Raw genomic sequence first — 15,809 nt, forward strand, 5'->3', positions numbered from 1 at the left:
TAGGCTACACAGCTAAAGTTAAAAAAAAGTTACACCCATTACCAAATTTCACCGTGAGAATTAGTAAATTGCTATCTTAATATATTTCAAAATGGAAAGTTTGGCCAGTGGCCTAGAACAAAGGTCCTAATGTGCATCCAAGCATCCAAAAACAAAGGATGTCTATTTGTATGAATGTGCACAACAAATTTCCTGCATATCCAGCCATTCAATTTCTGTTGCTGATCTGAGACGATCACATGACATCCACTCTTTGGCTGAGTTGATAAAACACCAACAAGTGATAAGCAACGGTGACATTTAAATCATGATGGAGAAAACAGATCTGAAGAATGACAGTACATAAAGAAACAGTGACATTATTATTATAAGCCATGTAAATTAAAGGTCCCATGGCATGAAAATTTCACTTCATGAGGTTTTTTAACATTAATATGCGTTCCCCCAGCCTGCCTATGGTCCCCCAGTGCCTAGAAATGGCGATAGGTGTAAACCGAGCCCTGGGTATCCTGCTCTGCCTTTGAAAAAATGAAAGCTCAGATGGGCTGATCTGGAATGTTGCCCCTATGAGGTCACAAGGAGCAAGGTTACCTCCCCTTTCTCTGCTTTGCCCGCCCAGAGAATTTGGCCCACCTATGAGAGAGAGACATCATGGCTTTCAAACGAGCAAAGTGGCAGTTGGTCAAGGCCACAAAACATTTAATGGTATTAACTGGTATTTACCAATTCAAAATGAGATAAATAATTGAACATTACTAAGTGCATTAATTTACCAAAGTATTGTAGCCTACTTAAGTCCAAATTTGAGGTACATTTTATACTATTTTACACTCCACGAGATTCCAGTGTTTACATCATTTTTATTTCACTACACTTATTTCACAGCTTTAGTTGCTTTATACATCAACATTTTACACACAAAACAAAAGCACTTCATAAAATATAATGCTACTATATGCAGTTAAAAATTGGTTTCACGTCGACCAACAACTTCACCATCAAAGTCCTGCTTAAATGTTAATGCATCAATGATAATGATCCAACAATACAACAATAGGCTACTGACAGGAAATCCTTCTGCATGTTGAGTACTTTTATTTTGAATACTTAAAGTATAGTTGTTGCCAGTACTTCTATACTTTTACTTAAAAAAAATAATTGAATGGGTGGTATTGCTACTTTTACTTTAGTAAATAATTAAAATACCTTTTCCACCACTGAAAATGCATTATATATTGCCCTTTGTGCAGTGTTGTAATGTAACGGAGTACAAATACTTCGTTACTGTACTTAAGTAGAAATTTCACGTATCTGTACTTTACTTCGCTATTTAAATTTATGTCAACTTTCACTTTTACTCCACTACATTTCCTAGATAAAATGTATACTTTTACTCCGTTATATTTCCACTAAGCATCTTCGTTACTCGTTACTAAAGAATAAAATTAGAAGAAATGTGTGCGACAGCAATAATTGAGGTTTGGCGAATCACTGCTCCTAGATTGCATTACGCACACTCCGCCTTCCGTTATTGACCTCCCGTTATTGTAGACGACCACCCAGGGCTCGACATAAGCAATGGCCCGATGGCCCGGGGCCAGTAAAAACGCCGAGGTGTGTGCGTTACTTCACGCAGCACATGTACTGACTGGAAACGTTACCGAGGATTATTTGCCGCCGATGGCGCAGATGAACTAACGCTACACTCGTTACTGTAAGTAGCCTACAATAAAACCTCCATGATTAAAGAGTCAATACTTATCAATAACCCACCTACCTGTTCTACAGGCAGAAACACGTAGAAACCGATATTTCAGTCTGCGCTGTCCACTCTTGTCCACCGCGCTGTGAAAACCCAGCTCTACTCTGCAAACAGCGACTTTACAAACGAGCTAAAATGAAAGATGTCAGTTTGTAGTCTAACTGTTTATCTTAATTTGCAACCAATCTCGAACTTTGGACAAACTCTTGTAAACGTAGCTGCTGTCTAAACGAGTCATCCTCTCCGCTGGAGCGGTATGGACGTATTATATGTGGCTACTTAATATGCACGTGAATGACGCGTTCGTCAATCTTGATGATGTTGCCGGTTGTATTATTTAGGAACAGAATTGTCTTATTTCAAATTAGGCATACAGGACTAATCTGAGATAATTTTCTAGTTAAGTAGCCTATTTAGTAATCATTATGGATTTTCCATGTTTTTAGGGGTTTGCTTACACTAATACATGTAAAAAAAGATAGCATTAATTTAGTAAGAAAGTGAAAATATCAAACAAGAAGATGCTATTAGGTATACTTTTATTTTCTTTATTTGAAAGTCCGGCCCTGGAGTGTCTGCTTAAAAAAATTCTGGCCCTTGGAAAAATGTAGTTGATGACCCCTGGTCTAGCTTTACTGCTAATGGCACAACATCCAGTGGCAGTGGCTAGCTGGGTTAGAACCATTTTCTAAAGCTTCATAGTAGGTGCGGCATATATTTTCCTGCTTTTTTGTCCTTTTCCAATCACACCTATGATATTTCTTTCAGGGCCAGTAAAAATGTAGAAGGGGGCAGCAAAACTCTGATCTACTGGCCCTGGGGGCCAGTGGGAATTTTTTTTTATGTTGAGCCCTGCGACCAACTCGGTGAACAGGGTAGTGATGAAGATAACGTCATACACCCGTGGCCGTATTTGCAAGAAATGTTTCTGTACATTGATGTCAGCTCTAAAAATATGCTGTTTGTTCTTTGAACTTAAGATAATTGTGCCTGAAAAGTCCTAGAAAATAATGTGATTTTGATTTGATGAGTGAGATTAAGAAGATATGGGAACCCTAAATATGCTTTATGCTTTACTATAAGAAAGCCACAATATAGTTCACAATAAAAGTTCTAACCGCTTGCTTTTAAAAAAAAAAAAAACTTTTACTTTTACTTCAAATACTTAAGTACATTAAATATCAGAAAATTACTTTTGATACTTAAGTACAGTATATATCAGATACTTTAAGACTTTTACTTAAGTAATATTCTAAAAGGTAACTTTCACTTCTACCAAAGTCTTTTTCTAGTACGATACTTGTACTTTTACTCAAGTATTGCTTTCTAGTACTTTATACAACACTGCCTTTGTGGTTGTGAATAATCCTATTTACTTACTATACTTACTATGTTTAATAATGTTTTTCTTTTGAGTTGCAGTTATTCTTTGCTTCTGCAATGAGCCAGTTTTTCCACGAGGTTCATTAAAGTGTTATCACCAATCAACGAAATAGCCTACTCTTACAAAAATGTGCTTAAAACACTGCAGGGCTGAACCATATTGTCACATTCAAGCTTCTTATGTATAAAAATGTGCATATAAACAATAAGGCTTTAATTTTCTGAGTTAAACTGTTTTACAGGAAAACTCATATTGTGTTAGAAAAACAGACAGACAGTTTTGGGGCCCTCTAGTTTTTGAATGGTCTAACATCCTATTAAAGATGTTTTATCAAACTAACGCCTCAACATTTCCTGAAGGTTCAACAATACCTGTATTCAAGTTGTGTCAGATTTAGTGAAGAAATGTTTCCAGATAGAAAAAAACATTCACATCAGCCTATATTAGTGCTAAGAAGTGGGACATTTATCAGACTGATATATCAGAAAGTATGGCAAATAATCAGCTTCCTTCACTTGCAAGGTCTTTGAGAAAATATTTTTACATAGAAATATATTGTGAACTACTTAATATCAAAAAGAAAACTAGACCATCACAGTCGCACACATGCTGTCTTTCTACCTCTCATATGCAAAGTCAAATAGCTTAATTCATGCAATAATTGTATAATTAAAAATAAAAATAGAAGTACACAGGTATCAATTTTGAAGTATTCCCCAAGCTTATAGCTTATAGCTCCCAATGGGTACTAAATGTCAGAATGAGATTCACTCTCTCATTCTGTGTTCTTGTTTCTCTGTGTCTCTTTATTGCCATTTTTGGAGGACAAAATGAGGTCACACATCAGTGTGTTAAGATTTATAACGGACTCTCTCCACTGGGACTGGAGTCCATCAACACAGGGTTTTTTTCCAACTACAATGTATGTGGGAAAAACAGCTTGATCATGTTTCTCAGAGATCGGCTTTCTGAAATAGGTCTTATGTTGTTAATAAAGAGTCAAAATAGAGCAGGAGGACACAACTAAACACTAAATAAACTAGGCAAACAGACACGGCACATATTACACACAGCAGTACATTACACACCATGTCAGCACCAAGTGTATGTTAGACAAATTCACAAGGAGATTTGCATAAGCAAAACCAATACAATGCAGAGTCAGTGGTTAGTGAGTTGAGTAGCTTTTAGTGCACTTTTCAATTTGTCTTTAAAGCCACCGATAGAGCTGCAACTCTTTATGTCGTCTGGTAGTGGGTTGGGTAAGCCAGTGAAAGTGTCACACGTGACACAGATGCAATGTTTTCTAATCAGGAGGTCATATTTTTTAATTACAATCTCATGTGGACCCGTGCTACAGTTTAAATCAGTAAAAGTACACATTATGCAGAATGGCTCCTTCCAAAGTGTTATATTATTATAGACTAGTATAAAAATTCATTCATTGATGAATGTACAGTATATTATATTTATCACTAGCAAATACACGTAAGAGCATTTTATTGTCTGTATAGAAGCCAATCTTTTGTATACTACCTGATAAATTAGTAGCACAGTACTGAATAATATAAGCATGTGTTTTTCTCATGTAAAAAGTAACTAGTAACTATCAAATAAATGGAATAAAAAGCACAATATTTCCCTCTAAAATGTTATTGGAGTAGAAGTAAAGTAAAGTAGCAGAAAATGAAAATACTTTGGCCCAAGTAAAGTACAAGTATGTCGAAATTCTACTTAAGGGTTACTAATTGAGCAAATGTCCACCACCACAAAAGTCACAGACTTAAATTATTTCTCAAGCACTCCACTGGGTTTGAAAAAAAAAAAAACAGCACCCTCTTCCTGTTGTGAGCTGCATAGTAATCCAGTAGATTTCCCTCCAAATCTGAGCCGATGGTACCAGATCCACACACCAACATGAGAACCAGTAAAATATATAGATTTGCGTACATTGTAAATGGGTCACCATGTATTATAAACCAACAGCAGTTTGGCACAGGTCTGCTTTATTTTAGTATGACAGGGTAACACTCATTTACTCAAACACAAACACACACGAATACAGTGGAGACAAATAGCATTTTGTTTGTGGTGAAAAACTTCAACAGCAACATCTCTATATCCTTTACTCTTATAGACAATCCACAGAAAACATTGTTAATAGTTTTCACTAGGGCAAAAATCTTTAAAAACATACACATTTCTACTGTTACAAAATGTTTGGGGCTGCAGGAGGAGGGGTGTATTTTCAAATTCTGGCAGGATACTGCTTACTCCAGCTTTAAATTTTGTGGATTGCCTGCAATCATCAAAGCCTTGTCCATAGTTTGTTCTATTTGGAAAAGGATATTTTTCGTAAAATATGATATGAAATAAATGTGTAATGTGTTTTTGAACCCAAAACCCATAAACCTGATAGACAGTTAAACATACAGTATTAAATAAATAACATGACAATTATACTTATTATTTAGTATAAGCAGTATACATAACAATGAAGAATATCTAAAAACAACTGATCCACACTGCAATAGTTTTTACAAAATTTACACAATCTATTTCTTCACCACAATTTTCTGTAACTTCTATTTTTCCCTTTAATTGCGTTCTGGAAGATGTGATTCACATTTTTGGTTCTTGACTAAACTTCTGTCTGTGAAATCTGTTGGCACATAAATTGAAAAACACAAGGAAACTCTGAGGTGACTGATAAGAAATGAGGGACTTAAGCTGGTTGACCCGTGGAAGACTTTTTCTGCCCTCTGACTCTTGATAGCTGGACATTCCCTTTAGTTCGATCCTGGTGGAGAAATTCTGAGGGCAGCAGCATGTTATATGGGAAGGGGGGAAACAGCGAAAGAGCATCTGTGATGAAACAGAGCATGTGATAAAGTAACTGTGTAACACTGAGATACATGTGAGAGTCTAACAAAGAGGCAGTGAGATAAACTGCAACTGAAGATATATGATAATGTTTTAGGACACTCAAAAGTATAATATAAAAAGTAATATTGGGATACCAGAAGAGATTAACATCATGTAAGGTTTAAGAGTTACTGAGTGGTCTTTGAAGGTGTTTCGAGGGTTTTCAATGAGTTCTTCAAGGAGTAAATTAATTAATAAAATCGAATAAAACTGAATGCTTTGTTTACAGTTTTAATATCAAATGTAGTTTGTCATTTTTTTATTTTGTATGGTTATGTCTTTTGCCGGTCGAAAGTCCCCGCTGAGGGTCTTTACAGTGGTGTGATGGGTTAACAACTGTGTAATGTTTTGTAAGTCCTATGCATTGATTTCACTGATATCCTTGATAGTAATTGTAACTGAGATGACTGGAAACGATGACTCGCCTGCCCAAGTGATTCTACAATTCAAAACCAACTTTTCCAAAGTGGGACATTTCCTGGAGCTAAACCTCATCAAAAGGGTTCTGATGGGCCTTTTGGAGTCTGTGACATGACATTTGAGAACTGTGGTAAAAGGGTGTCAGGGTGCTGTGGTTGCTGCATGAATGTGAGCTTCTGTGGAAATAAGTATTCAAAGGCAATGCAGATGAAGAGCCTCCTGTAAGAGCGGTAGGTGGATAAAACCTGGGATTTGATGAGGACCCTCACTGAGGAGCCGGTCCAACTCAGCTTCACCTAATGGCACTGAAGTGGATGATGGGTAAGCGGAGCAGAGGGGCTGTGAAGATGAGCATATAAGCCATTTTTGACTGTTGTTCCGTCTCATTGTGAGTCATACAACACAGGAAAAGGCTAAGTGACACTGAAAAATAGTGAAATTGCTGTTTATTAGAAGTTTGGGATGCAGAGTTTTCAGTCCCACTATCGTGTTTAAAGGTATAGCAAGTGATGTTAATCCAATACACTTTTAGTCTAAATCAGTGAATATCTCGTCACGGTCACCTAGTTCACCGTTTTCTGTGTGCGTAAAAAAATAATCTGGTATTAATACATAGCCCTGGCTGTGTAAACGGAAAAACTGAAAGGAGTGCAAGAGCCGCAATATACTGTTCCAGCCAATCAGCAACAGTTGATGCAAAGCCGGTCTACGGAAAGCCTTTCCACTCCCTATTCAGCCCCATTGTACCGAATTTGGTTGCAGTTCCACCATAGTTCCACTGGGGGTGATTGCAGTCTGAAAAAAAAATATTTTTGTTGCATCTCTTTTCAGTGTTGTAATTTGTAGACGGCCCTAAGCACTCGTCTTACAGCAGCAACAACAACAGCAGAGAGCAGAAGCAAGCAGGCAAGTGTTATTTACATAAACTCCTGGTGTACTTACAAACTTTCCAATCCATTGTTTTATGAGTACATAACCTATTTGTACTACTTGTAGACGTTTGGTATCATTTCGGGCATTATTAGTGGGGTAACTTACAAGATACAAACGTGGGTCCATTAGCCCCTGCGCTAAGCTATTCAGCTGATAACGCTACTCTATGCTAACTCTCCCAATGTTAGACCCATGTGAAAAAAGCTTCGGGGGGGGGGTGTTTGGCTCGAGGTCATGGTGCAAAGGACCCTAGGGTGAATTACTCCGAAACATCACTTTAAATATCCCTGCAGGAATGAATATATGCATCAGTTGTAGAGGATTCAATATTTTTGCAGGAGTAGGAGTGGCAGTCCAAACAGCTGTGGACTTGGAACAGGTGTATTTACAAGACAGTTTGAACAACTTAACATTTAGGGCAGTAATACAAATATGTACTGTTTCTCATAAATACAGCAGCTTTTAATAAGACTAATAAAGGCTCTTATTATGCTACATGACAAGTTCATCAAGCTGCACGAATCATTTGTGCAGCTTGATGAGCTTGTCCCCCACTGTACTGAGAGTCTAGCTCTGCCCCTGGATGATGCAATAGGAGCAAATGTGTGAATTTAGATCCAGGACCTTGTTGACTTCAGCTGTTAATGCTCAGAGAGCAGAAAAAACAAAGAGCTCTCACTCTGCTTTCAGTTTCAGTTCAGTTTACTCTACACAAGAAACACCATTTTACAAGACAGTACATTCAATTCACTCGGTTGAAAAAAAACTGTAGCATTTGATTTGTAAACAATCATATATTACTTGAAATTACTTAACTGTTTGTCACTGAGCGTTGCCTAACGTTACCACCACCACCATTAAATGGTGTGCGGATGGAACACAAGCGGCATGCCAGGCTCTGTTGACCGGCACAGGTCAGTGCTGCCAGGGGATCGGTTTATGCCACTGTAGCCTACCACAGTTGCTGACCATCTGCCACTTTTCGATCTTGGTGCTACTGGAGCTTTCTCGCCGAGAGATAGAGGAGAAGATCAATACTAGTCTTATATCTGTCCGATATGACGTTATATGTGATGTGTTAGCTTATGCCGCGTTCTATTTACCTCGGAACTCGTTTTTTACGAGGTCAAAGTCGGAAACACGCCCCCTGACCTCGTATTTACGAGCTCGGAACTCGTACAACCTCGCAGTAGCCAGAGTTCAAAATCCAACATGGCTGCCCCCTGTATAAACGGTTGTGAAAGCTGCATTAACATAAAGTTATAAGCACTTCTGTCTCATTTGTGTCACTAAATCAGTCGTTCACACAGGCATGTCCAACTTCTATCTGTGGACATGTTACACTGTTTGCATGCAAAAAAAATGGCGTAATGCGTTGTTATCAACTGGTTGCTAACAATAGCTAACCGGGCTAGAGCTAATGAAAACAATGAAAATCGGACTTTTAAATAGAGCGCATTCAACTCGGGTATGACGTCATTCCCAGTTGCGGCTTCCGAGTTCCAAGGTAAATAGAACGCGGCATTATCTTAGCATAAAAACGGAAATGGGTAAACAGCTATCCTGCTCTGTCCAACGGTAACAAAAACCATCTACCAGCACCCCTTAAGTTTGCTTATTAACATCATTATTAACAAGTTATATCTCATTTTCAATATGTGTAAAATCAACATGTTATGGTTTTAGGTGGGTTTTCTGTGCTGCTCCATTTCTAGGCCAGACACAGTGACATCCTGGAGTCGCTGGCAACCTCAATAGCATTCACGCGCTACTACTGGCCAGATGTCCAATGCTTACGCAGGGTAACGGAACCTGATTTGTTCAGGTCCTATCCCCTGACCAGCTATCCTAACCTTAACTACTCAAGGTCAATGCCTAACCCCAACCAATCGGGCTGATTCGTAGGGCTAGCCTAGAAATCTAGACGCACCCTAGCGGCAGCAATTGTAATTTGCAGCCAGGGTCAGTCTAGCAACTCTCCGTTGACTTGCGAGCTGGAAAAACCAAACTCTAGTCAGGCCAATCACATCGTGTATAGAGTCTGTGGGCAGGCTTGACATAATGACGGCAGAGTTGCGACGGTTCCGAGTGAATTCCCTGCTACTTGAAAACAAAGAAGATGGCTGCTGCTGGCGAACAGCGGTCTTTCGATTCGGGTTTGGCCGCGACTCTGAAAGACTTGGAGTTAAGCTTTTCTTTGAGAAAAGAACAAAAAACGGCACTGAAGTCATTCTTAAAAAAGGAAGATGTGTTTGGAGGTTTGCCGACCGGATACGGCAAAAGTTTCCTCAGCAAACTGTTATTTTGCTGTAATGTTAAATGACGTCGAAGTTTTTCAACTCAAGGCTTTAGGGGTGCTCCTGCAAAAATGCGAGGTGTATAGACTGGAAAAACCAGAGGCGCCCAGCAACGCAAAAGCAGAAAAAGTTTCAATCTCATTTAAAACAATTACAACATGCCACCCCCAGGCAGCGGCTAACGTGCTCTGTCTGTTCAAGGCCTAAAACCGCTGTGCATTGAACAATGCAGTTGTTTTAAACAAGTAGCCTATCATAAAAACAGAAAAGAAAAGAACAGCAGCTTCATGTCAGGCTTAACTGGGCACACTTGGGAACCATGGTAACGTGTTTGCTGCTTATTAGTTTGACAGGTTCAGGAAGAAAGTTCAGAACATCCAAATCCAAAGTAATGGCACTTTCCTGAACACTGACCAACTTAAAGTTTGCAGAGCTAAAGTGAGCCAGTTATTTACCGCGGAGTGAACCATCCTCTCTACACAGGATCTTGGACGCCTTCTTCCCTCCTCTGGGAATGTGAGCCTTTGACCCGTAGCTAGTGAAACTCCAACGGTGTCAGCACTTCTGAGCCCGATATAAACCGCCGCCTGCTGCCTTTCGCCCCCTCTTCTGTGTGTAGACACAGTCTACCAAACCGTTCACCAGAACTAAACAACCACCACTGCCTTCCTCCATACCAAAACAAAATGAGCACCGCTGCTCAGCCCATATTCAGCAAGGGAGAGAACTGCAAGGCCTCCTGGCACGACGCTAGCGCCGGGTACAATGAGACGGACACACACCTGGAGATCATGGGCAAACCCGTGATGGAACGCTGGGAGACCCCGTACATGCACTCACTGTCGACCGTTGCAGCCTCAAAAGGTAAAACTCGAACCCTCACATCAGGAAAGCGAAGGCTAGTAAGTCCGATAATGGACTCCTGCCCCCAAAATAGCTGTTTTGAGAGGGTGATTTACAAGTTTAACAACAAGTTAATATCATAAATTATAGATATTAGTTTTGTTAACAGGTATTTGCCATTCATATGTTACTATATCATTTAAAATTTAGCTGTCAGGTGAATATAATCACAGAAAACAAGTACACGTTCTCAGTAAGCTATGTATGAAATCAGCACACTACATGCACACTGTTGCTTGAGTGGAGTGGGGTAAAAAATAAAAACACATTTGAATCACACAAAATTGATTATTCTCATACATTTACCTTTTGGAAAACAAAACATCTAACTTTTTCATTTATAAAAGTGTTAACAGTCGTGTTTTGATTTATTTTTCGATATTTAAAATGGTGTGATAATGTACTAAGCACCAGGGTAATTATTTACACAGATTTGAGCCTTTTCCTTCATTTTTTTGAGGACACGTGTGAGAGTGCTTGCATGGTGCTCTGTGAGTACAGCAGCTGTTTTCTCTACTCATGGGAACGGCCACAAAGTCTGCAGGGGGGGGGGGAACAGGCTCATCTGCCCTGAGCTTTATGTGAAAATAGACTGTTCCACACACCGCAGAAATGTGGGAAGGCCTTTTAGCGTAGGATGTAGTTTAATTGAGATTTTTTTACACTGAATATGCATTTCTCACCATAATGTTGTCCACTAATCTGCATTATTTCTGAAAGTAAATTCCATCTAAGATGCATTCTGGCCAGTCAAAATATAATAGCCTACTTAATTGCAAGTTTTGATTGATTGATTCATTTAATGATTATGATTCTTCAAAACCAACATGCAAACCCCACTAATAAAAAGACATATTAAGACATTTAAAGCAGTGCACAGTTTGCACTTTTTTATTTTTATCACATAAAAAATGCCATGCCATTACATGCAGAAATTGTGAAAATTGTATTTCATGTAGAGGATGTAGAAAGAATTTTGCATATTTTTCAAGTGTCTCTGTTGACTGAAAATGTGAATATTACACTGAGCGGCCGATTAAAGGTTAAGAAAATCATTACGAAGGGGTCAAGGAACAACAAATAGCCTTTACCCCACCTCTATTAATAGATACATATTCTTAAAGGAAATGAAACCCTTGGGCCTTCGGTCCACCACGTTACAACCATACAGTCTATGGTTACAACTTACTGGCTTTCCCTCCACACCCAACAGAGAGAGAAACCTTAAACTACAAAAATCAGAGAGTATGGTCCTGCTACTCCATGAGAGCAATGGCTCAAAAATTATTGCGCCACACCAACCCCCTTTATTAGAGGGGGGTTGGTACACGTGGAACCCAAATGAGTTTGGTGTTTTATTAGTTATGACACATTGCAGAGAGACAGGTTTGCATGGCTGGAGTTAAACCCCAAATGTTGTAGTGACATAGTATGCACATTAGACCACTGGTCAACAGAATGCCTGAGAATCAACTTTCAATGGAAAATGAATGCTACAGTGCTCATAGACATTCAGACGTTGTACCAATTTGTCAGAAAAGCAGGGAAATACACAGTATCAAAGCACCCAAGCATTCCAAGGACATTTCTAATAAACATACTCTCTTGGAGCCACTGGAAAGCTTCAGTAGATTTACATTTTCTGTTTTTTGTTTTGTTCTGTCTGGTAGGCGGTCGGGTTCTGGAGATCGGTTTTGGCATGGCCATTGCCGCCACTAAGGTTGAGTCTTTCCCCATCGAGGAGCACTGGATCATTGAGTGCAACGACGGTGTCTTTGCCAGACTGGAGAATTGGGCCAAGTCTCAGCCACATAAGGTCAGTAGACCCAATCGCCAATATTATCTGCCAGTGTTGGTTCATCACATATGTGTTTGTTGCACTGCATGCTTGAACATCTAGTTAACCGTTACTGTCCTTAAAGATGAGTGATGTTTCTGTTGCTGCAGGTCGTCCCTCTGAAGGGCCTTTGGGAGAACGTTGTTCCCACACTTCCAGATAACCACTTTGATGGTGAGAAATGAGTGGGGTATCAGTAACCACATCAGGGAAAAACATTACTGAACTTTGGTTTGGCCACTCAGTTTAAGTTATTGATTGTTGAAAGTCAGTGTTAGGATGCATAATCCACTCAAGGGTCCTCCAAACTTAAGCCACTGAGGTCTGAGAACTCCTGTTTGATGAACATACTCTGAGACCATGTCCCATTTTACTTACTTGATGTTTCTTTTAAACACAGAAAACTGAATAATTACCTTGTATGCACTCTGCTAACTGTGTTCCTCTCTCAGGTATCCTGTATGACACATACCCTTTGTCAGAAGAGACATGGCACACTCACCAGTTCGACTTCATTAAGGTATGTAGTTAAAATCCACATGAAACACCCCAGTAAGTTACACAAAGCCCTAAAAAGATACAATTGCTGGATTCTTGGAATTGTTTGCATGAAAAGTGTATGTAAGATACTGAGTAATAGTACACACTGTAGAGTGTGCAACCCACATAGGCGGAGTCCTTGGCAGTGGCCCAGGTTCGAAAGGACTGTTTGATTTGGTCTGTGTGTCTCTGCAGGGTCACGCTCACAGGATGTTGAAGTCTGGCGGGGTCCTCACCTACTGCAACCTGACCTCCTGGGGCGAGCTACTCAAGACCAAATACGACAACATTGAGAAGATGTTTGAGGTTGGTCACCTTCATTACCTCAAGTAGGGTTATATGAAGTACTTATCCGTAGTCAGTCTTTAACCTACAGTAGACTGCGGTCAGCATGCCCCCAGTTTGGAGAACTAAGTAATGTACTGCTGTGGACGGGGGCAGCAGCAACTAGCATATTACCAACCTAAAGTGTACACTATATTTAGAATATTTTTAAACTGCTTTACCTTACCCCAGACATCCCTTTTTTGTCAGGGAAGTGAAGCCAGTATTTTCATCTATGCTTGCTTCGCAGCCACCAGACTCCTTTGACAAAAACAGTCATTTTAGCTTGCAGAACAAAGGAGCTGCCTCAATCGGTTAGTTTATTTGTTCTATTGTGTTACCTTGGTGAAGCCAAACTAACCCTTTTAAAACACCAAAATCACAAACTAACCTATTTAGGCATCGGTAGACCAGCCTGTTCTGCAAAGTAAAATGACTATTTTTGTCAAAAGAGTCTGGTGGTTTTGAAGTGAACATAATTTTTTTTTTCTGTATTAATTGTTTATTTTATATTAATGTTTAATATGTTTGTTTGTTTGTTTATGTATGCACCGTTCACCAAGGCAAATTCCACATGAGTGTACTTATTGGCAATAAAACCTTTTCTAATTCTGATGAGTTCAGGTTATTGAATACTGACAGTCATAATACATTTCAGTACTTATAGGCTTTGTACGTGTGAATTAACATGTGTCCACAGAGTGTGAATGTCCTTCCTGGCCTGGAACGTGTGTTTCAACAGGACTGTCTAGACTTTAGTGTTGATATTTAACCATGTAGAACAGTGCTGAGTGTAACCTGCATTACATGTTGTGATAATTTCAAGGTTAGCAATAAACAGGATCTGGCTGAAGGGCCTGATAAAGCCAGCGAGCCGCCTCACACTGACCAGCTCTGTCTGTTAATGATTTTCAGGAGACCCAGGTGCCTCATCTGCTCCAAGCCGGCTTCAAGAGGGAGAAGATTAGCACCACCACCATGGACATTGCACCACCCACCGAATGCAAATACTATTCCTTCAATAAGATGATCACTCCCACCATCGTCAAGGAGTAAAGTTTCAAGATGCTGCTGCAACCTTTTTTCTTAATTTTTTTAACGGTAATGTGCCTTTTCATCTGACCATCCTGACCTCCTCACTCTGTTTATTTCAAGGTCTGCAATAATTCAATAAACTCAAGTCCATCCCAACTCAGATTACAGGTGCTAGTAATTTTTATACATTTATTGTAGCATTAGTTCTTTTAGTTCAAAATTTCAAGCTATTTACAGACTAACTTCTTGATTTGAGTTGAAGTTTTGTTGTTCAGGGTGGTTGTGTAGCTGCAGACTGTTCTTTATCAATCCATTGATACATTTTACTCTTCACAGCAGCAAATATGTGAAACATCAGCAGACTGAAACCACCAAAAATGCATACACAGCCCACTGAGCCTCATCGGTTTTAGGTCTTAAATCACCCAGTATCTTTCTTGCCACACATTTAGCAATTTTAGACCAAGCAGTAAATATATCACGGCATTCTTAAATGTTTAGTTTGTCATGAACTTCAGAAAGTCTTCTCTACTCTCAGTGTTAAACACTCCAGACTGTTATTCATGTAGGAACTTGTCTATGAAATACCAAATTAATGAATAATTGCTTAATGGCCTGTAGGTCAAGAGCAGTGGTTAACAGTGTTATATTATTCTGTTTTCATCACTAGCGAATACAAGTAAGAGCATTTTAATGTTGTAGTTCTTCAGTGTGGAGCAAATTTTAGATTGTTTTATTAATTTATTTGACAGGGACAATGCAAAGCTCCTTAGCAGTACCAGTTAGCTATAAACTAATTTTCATCTGCAGTCCCTGGGCAGGAAACCTAACACTGGAATATATGGATACATTGTTTACTACTGGGAAGATTGGTAGCACAGTACTACATCATACAGTGCCTTGCGTAAAGTATTCGCCCCCTTGAACGTTTCGACCTTTTGCCACATTTCCGGCCTCAAACATAAAGATATAAAACTGTAATTTTTGTGAAGAATCAACAACAAGTGGGACACAATCATGAAGTGGAACGAAATTCATTGGCTATTTCAATCTTTTTAACAAATAAAAACCTGAAAAAGTGGGTGCAAAATTATTCAGCCCCTTTACTTTCAGTGCAGCAAACTCTCTCCAGAAGTTCAGTGAGGATCTCTGAATGATCCAATGTTGACCTAAATGACTAATGATGATAAATAGAATCCAGCTGTGTGTAATCAAGTCTCCGTATAAATGCACCTGCTCTGTGATAGTCTCAGAGGTCCGTGTAAAGCGCGAGAGCATCATGAAGAACAAGGAACACACCAGGCAGGTCCGAGATACTGTTGCGGAGAAGTTTAAAGCCGGATTGGGATACAAAAAGATTTCCCAAGCTTTAAACATCCCAAGGAGCACTGTGCAAGCGATAATATTGAAATGGAAGGAGTATCAGACCACTACAAATCACGAAGACCC

General features: G+C 39.3%; 1 protein-coding gene across 1 annotated transcript; it reads left to right on the top strand.

The window, feature by feature from the left end:
• The first annotated feature begins 10,253 nt into the window (after window positions 1–10,253).
• gamt (guanidinoacetate N-methyltransferase) lies at window positions 10,254–14,522 on the top strand. Its single transcript, XM_039810903.1, has 6 exons — window positions 10,254–10,585; window positions 12,295–12,440; window positions 12,572–12,635; window positions 12,914–12,981; window positions 13,197–13,307; window positions 14,241–14,522. The coding sequence occupies exons 1-6, from the start codon at window positions 10,408–10,410 to the stop codon at window positions 14,379–14,381; spliced, it is 708 nt and encodes a 235-aa protein (XP_039666837.1). The 5' UTR covers window positions 10,254–10,407; the 3' UTR covers window positions 14,382–14,522.
• The last annotated feature ends 1,287 nt before the right edge of the window (window positions 14,523–15,809 follow it).

This window comes from Perca fluviatilis, chromosome 9, assembly GCF_010015445.1.
Source record: "Perca fluviatilis chromosome 9, GENO_Pfluv_1.0, whole genome shotgun sequence".
Lineage (NCBI taxonomy): Eukaryota > Metazoa > Chordata > Actinopteri > Perciformes > Percidae > Perca > Perca fluviatilis.

Bases quoted from the DNA above. Each gene is read 5' to 3' on its own strand.
- gamt (XM_039810903.1), top strand. From the start codon at position 10,408: ATGAGCACCGCTGCTCAGCCCATATTCAGCAAGGGAGAGAACTGCAAG. The intron at 10,586-12,294 runs GTAAAACTCGAA...TCTGTCTGGTAG, and splicing joins GACCGTTGCAGCCTCAAAAG to GCGGTCGGGTTCTGGAGATC. The intron at 12,441-12,571 runs GTCAGTAGACCC...CTGTTGCTGCAG, and splicing joins CCAAGTCTCAGCCACATAAG to GTCGTCCCTCTGAAGGGCCT.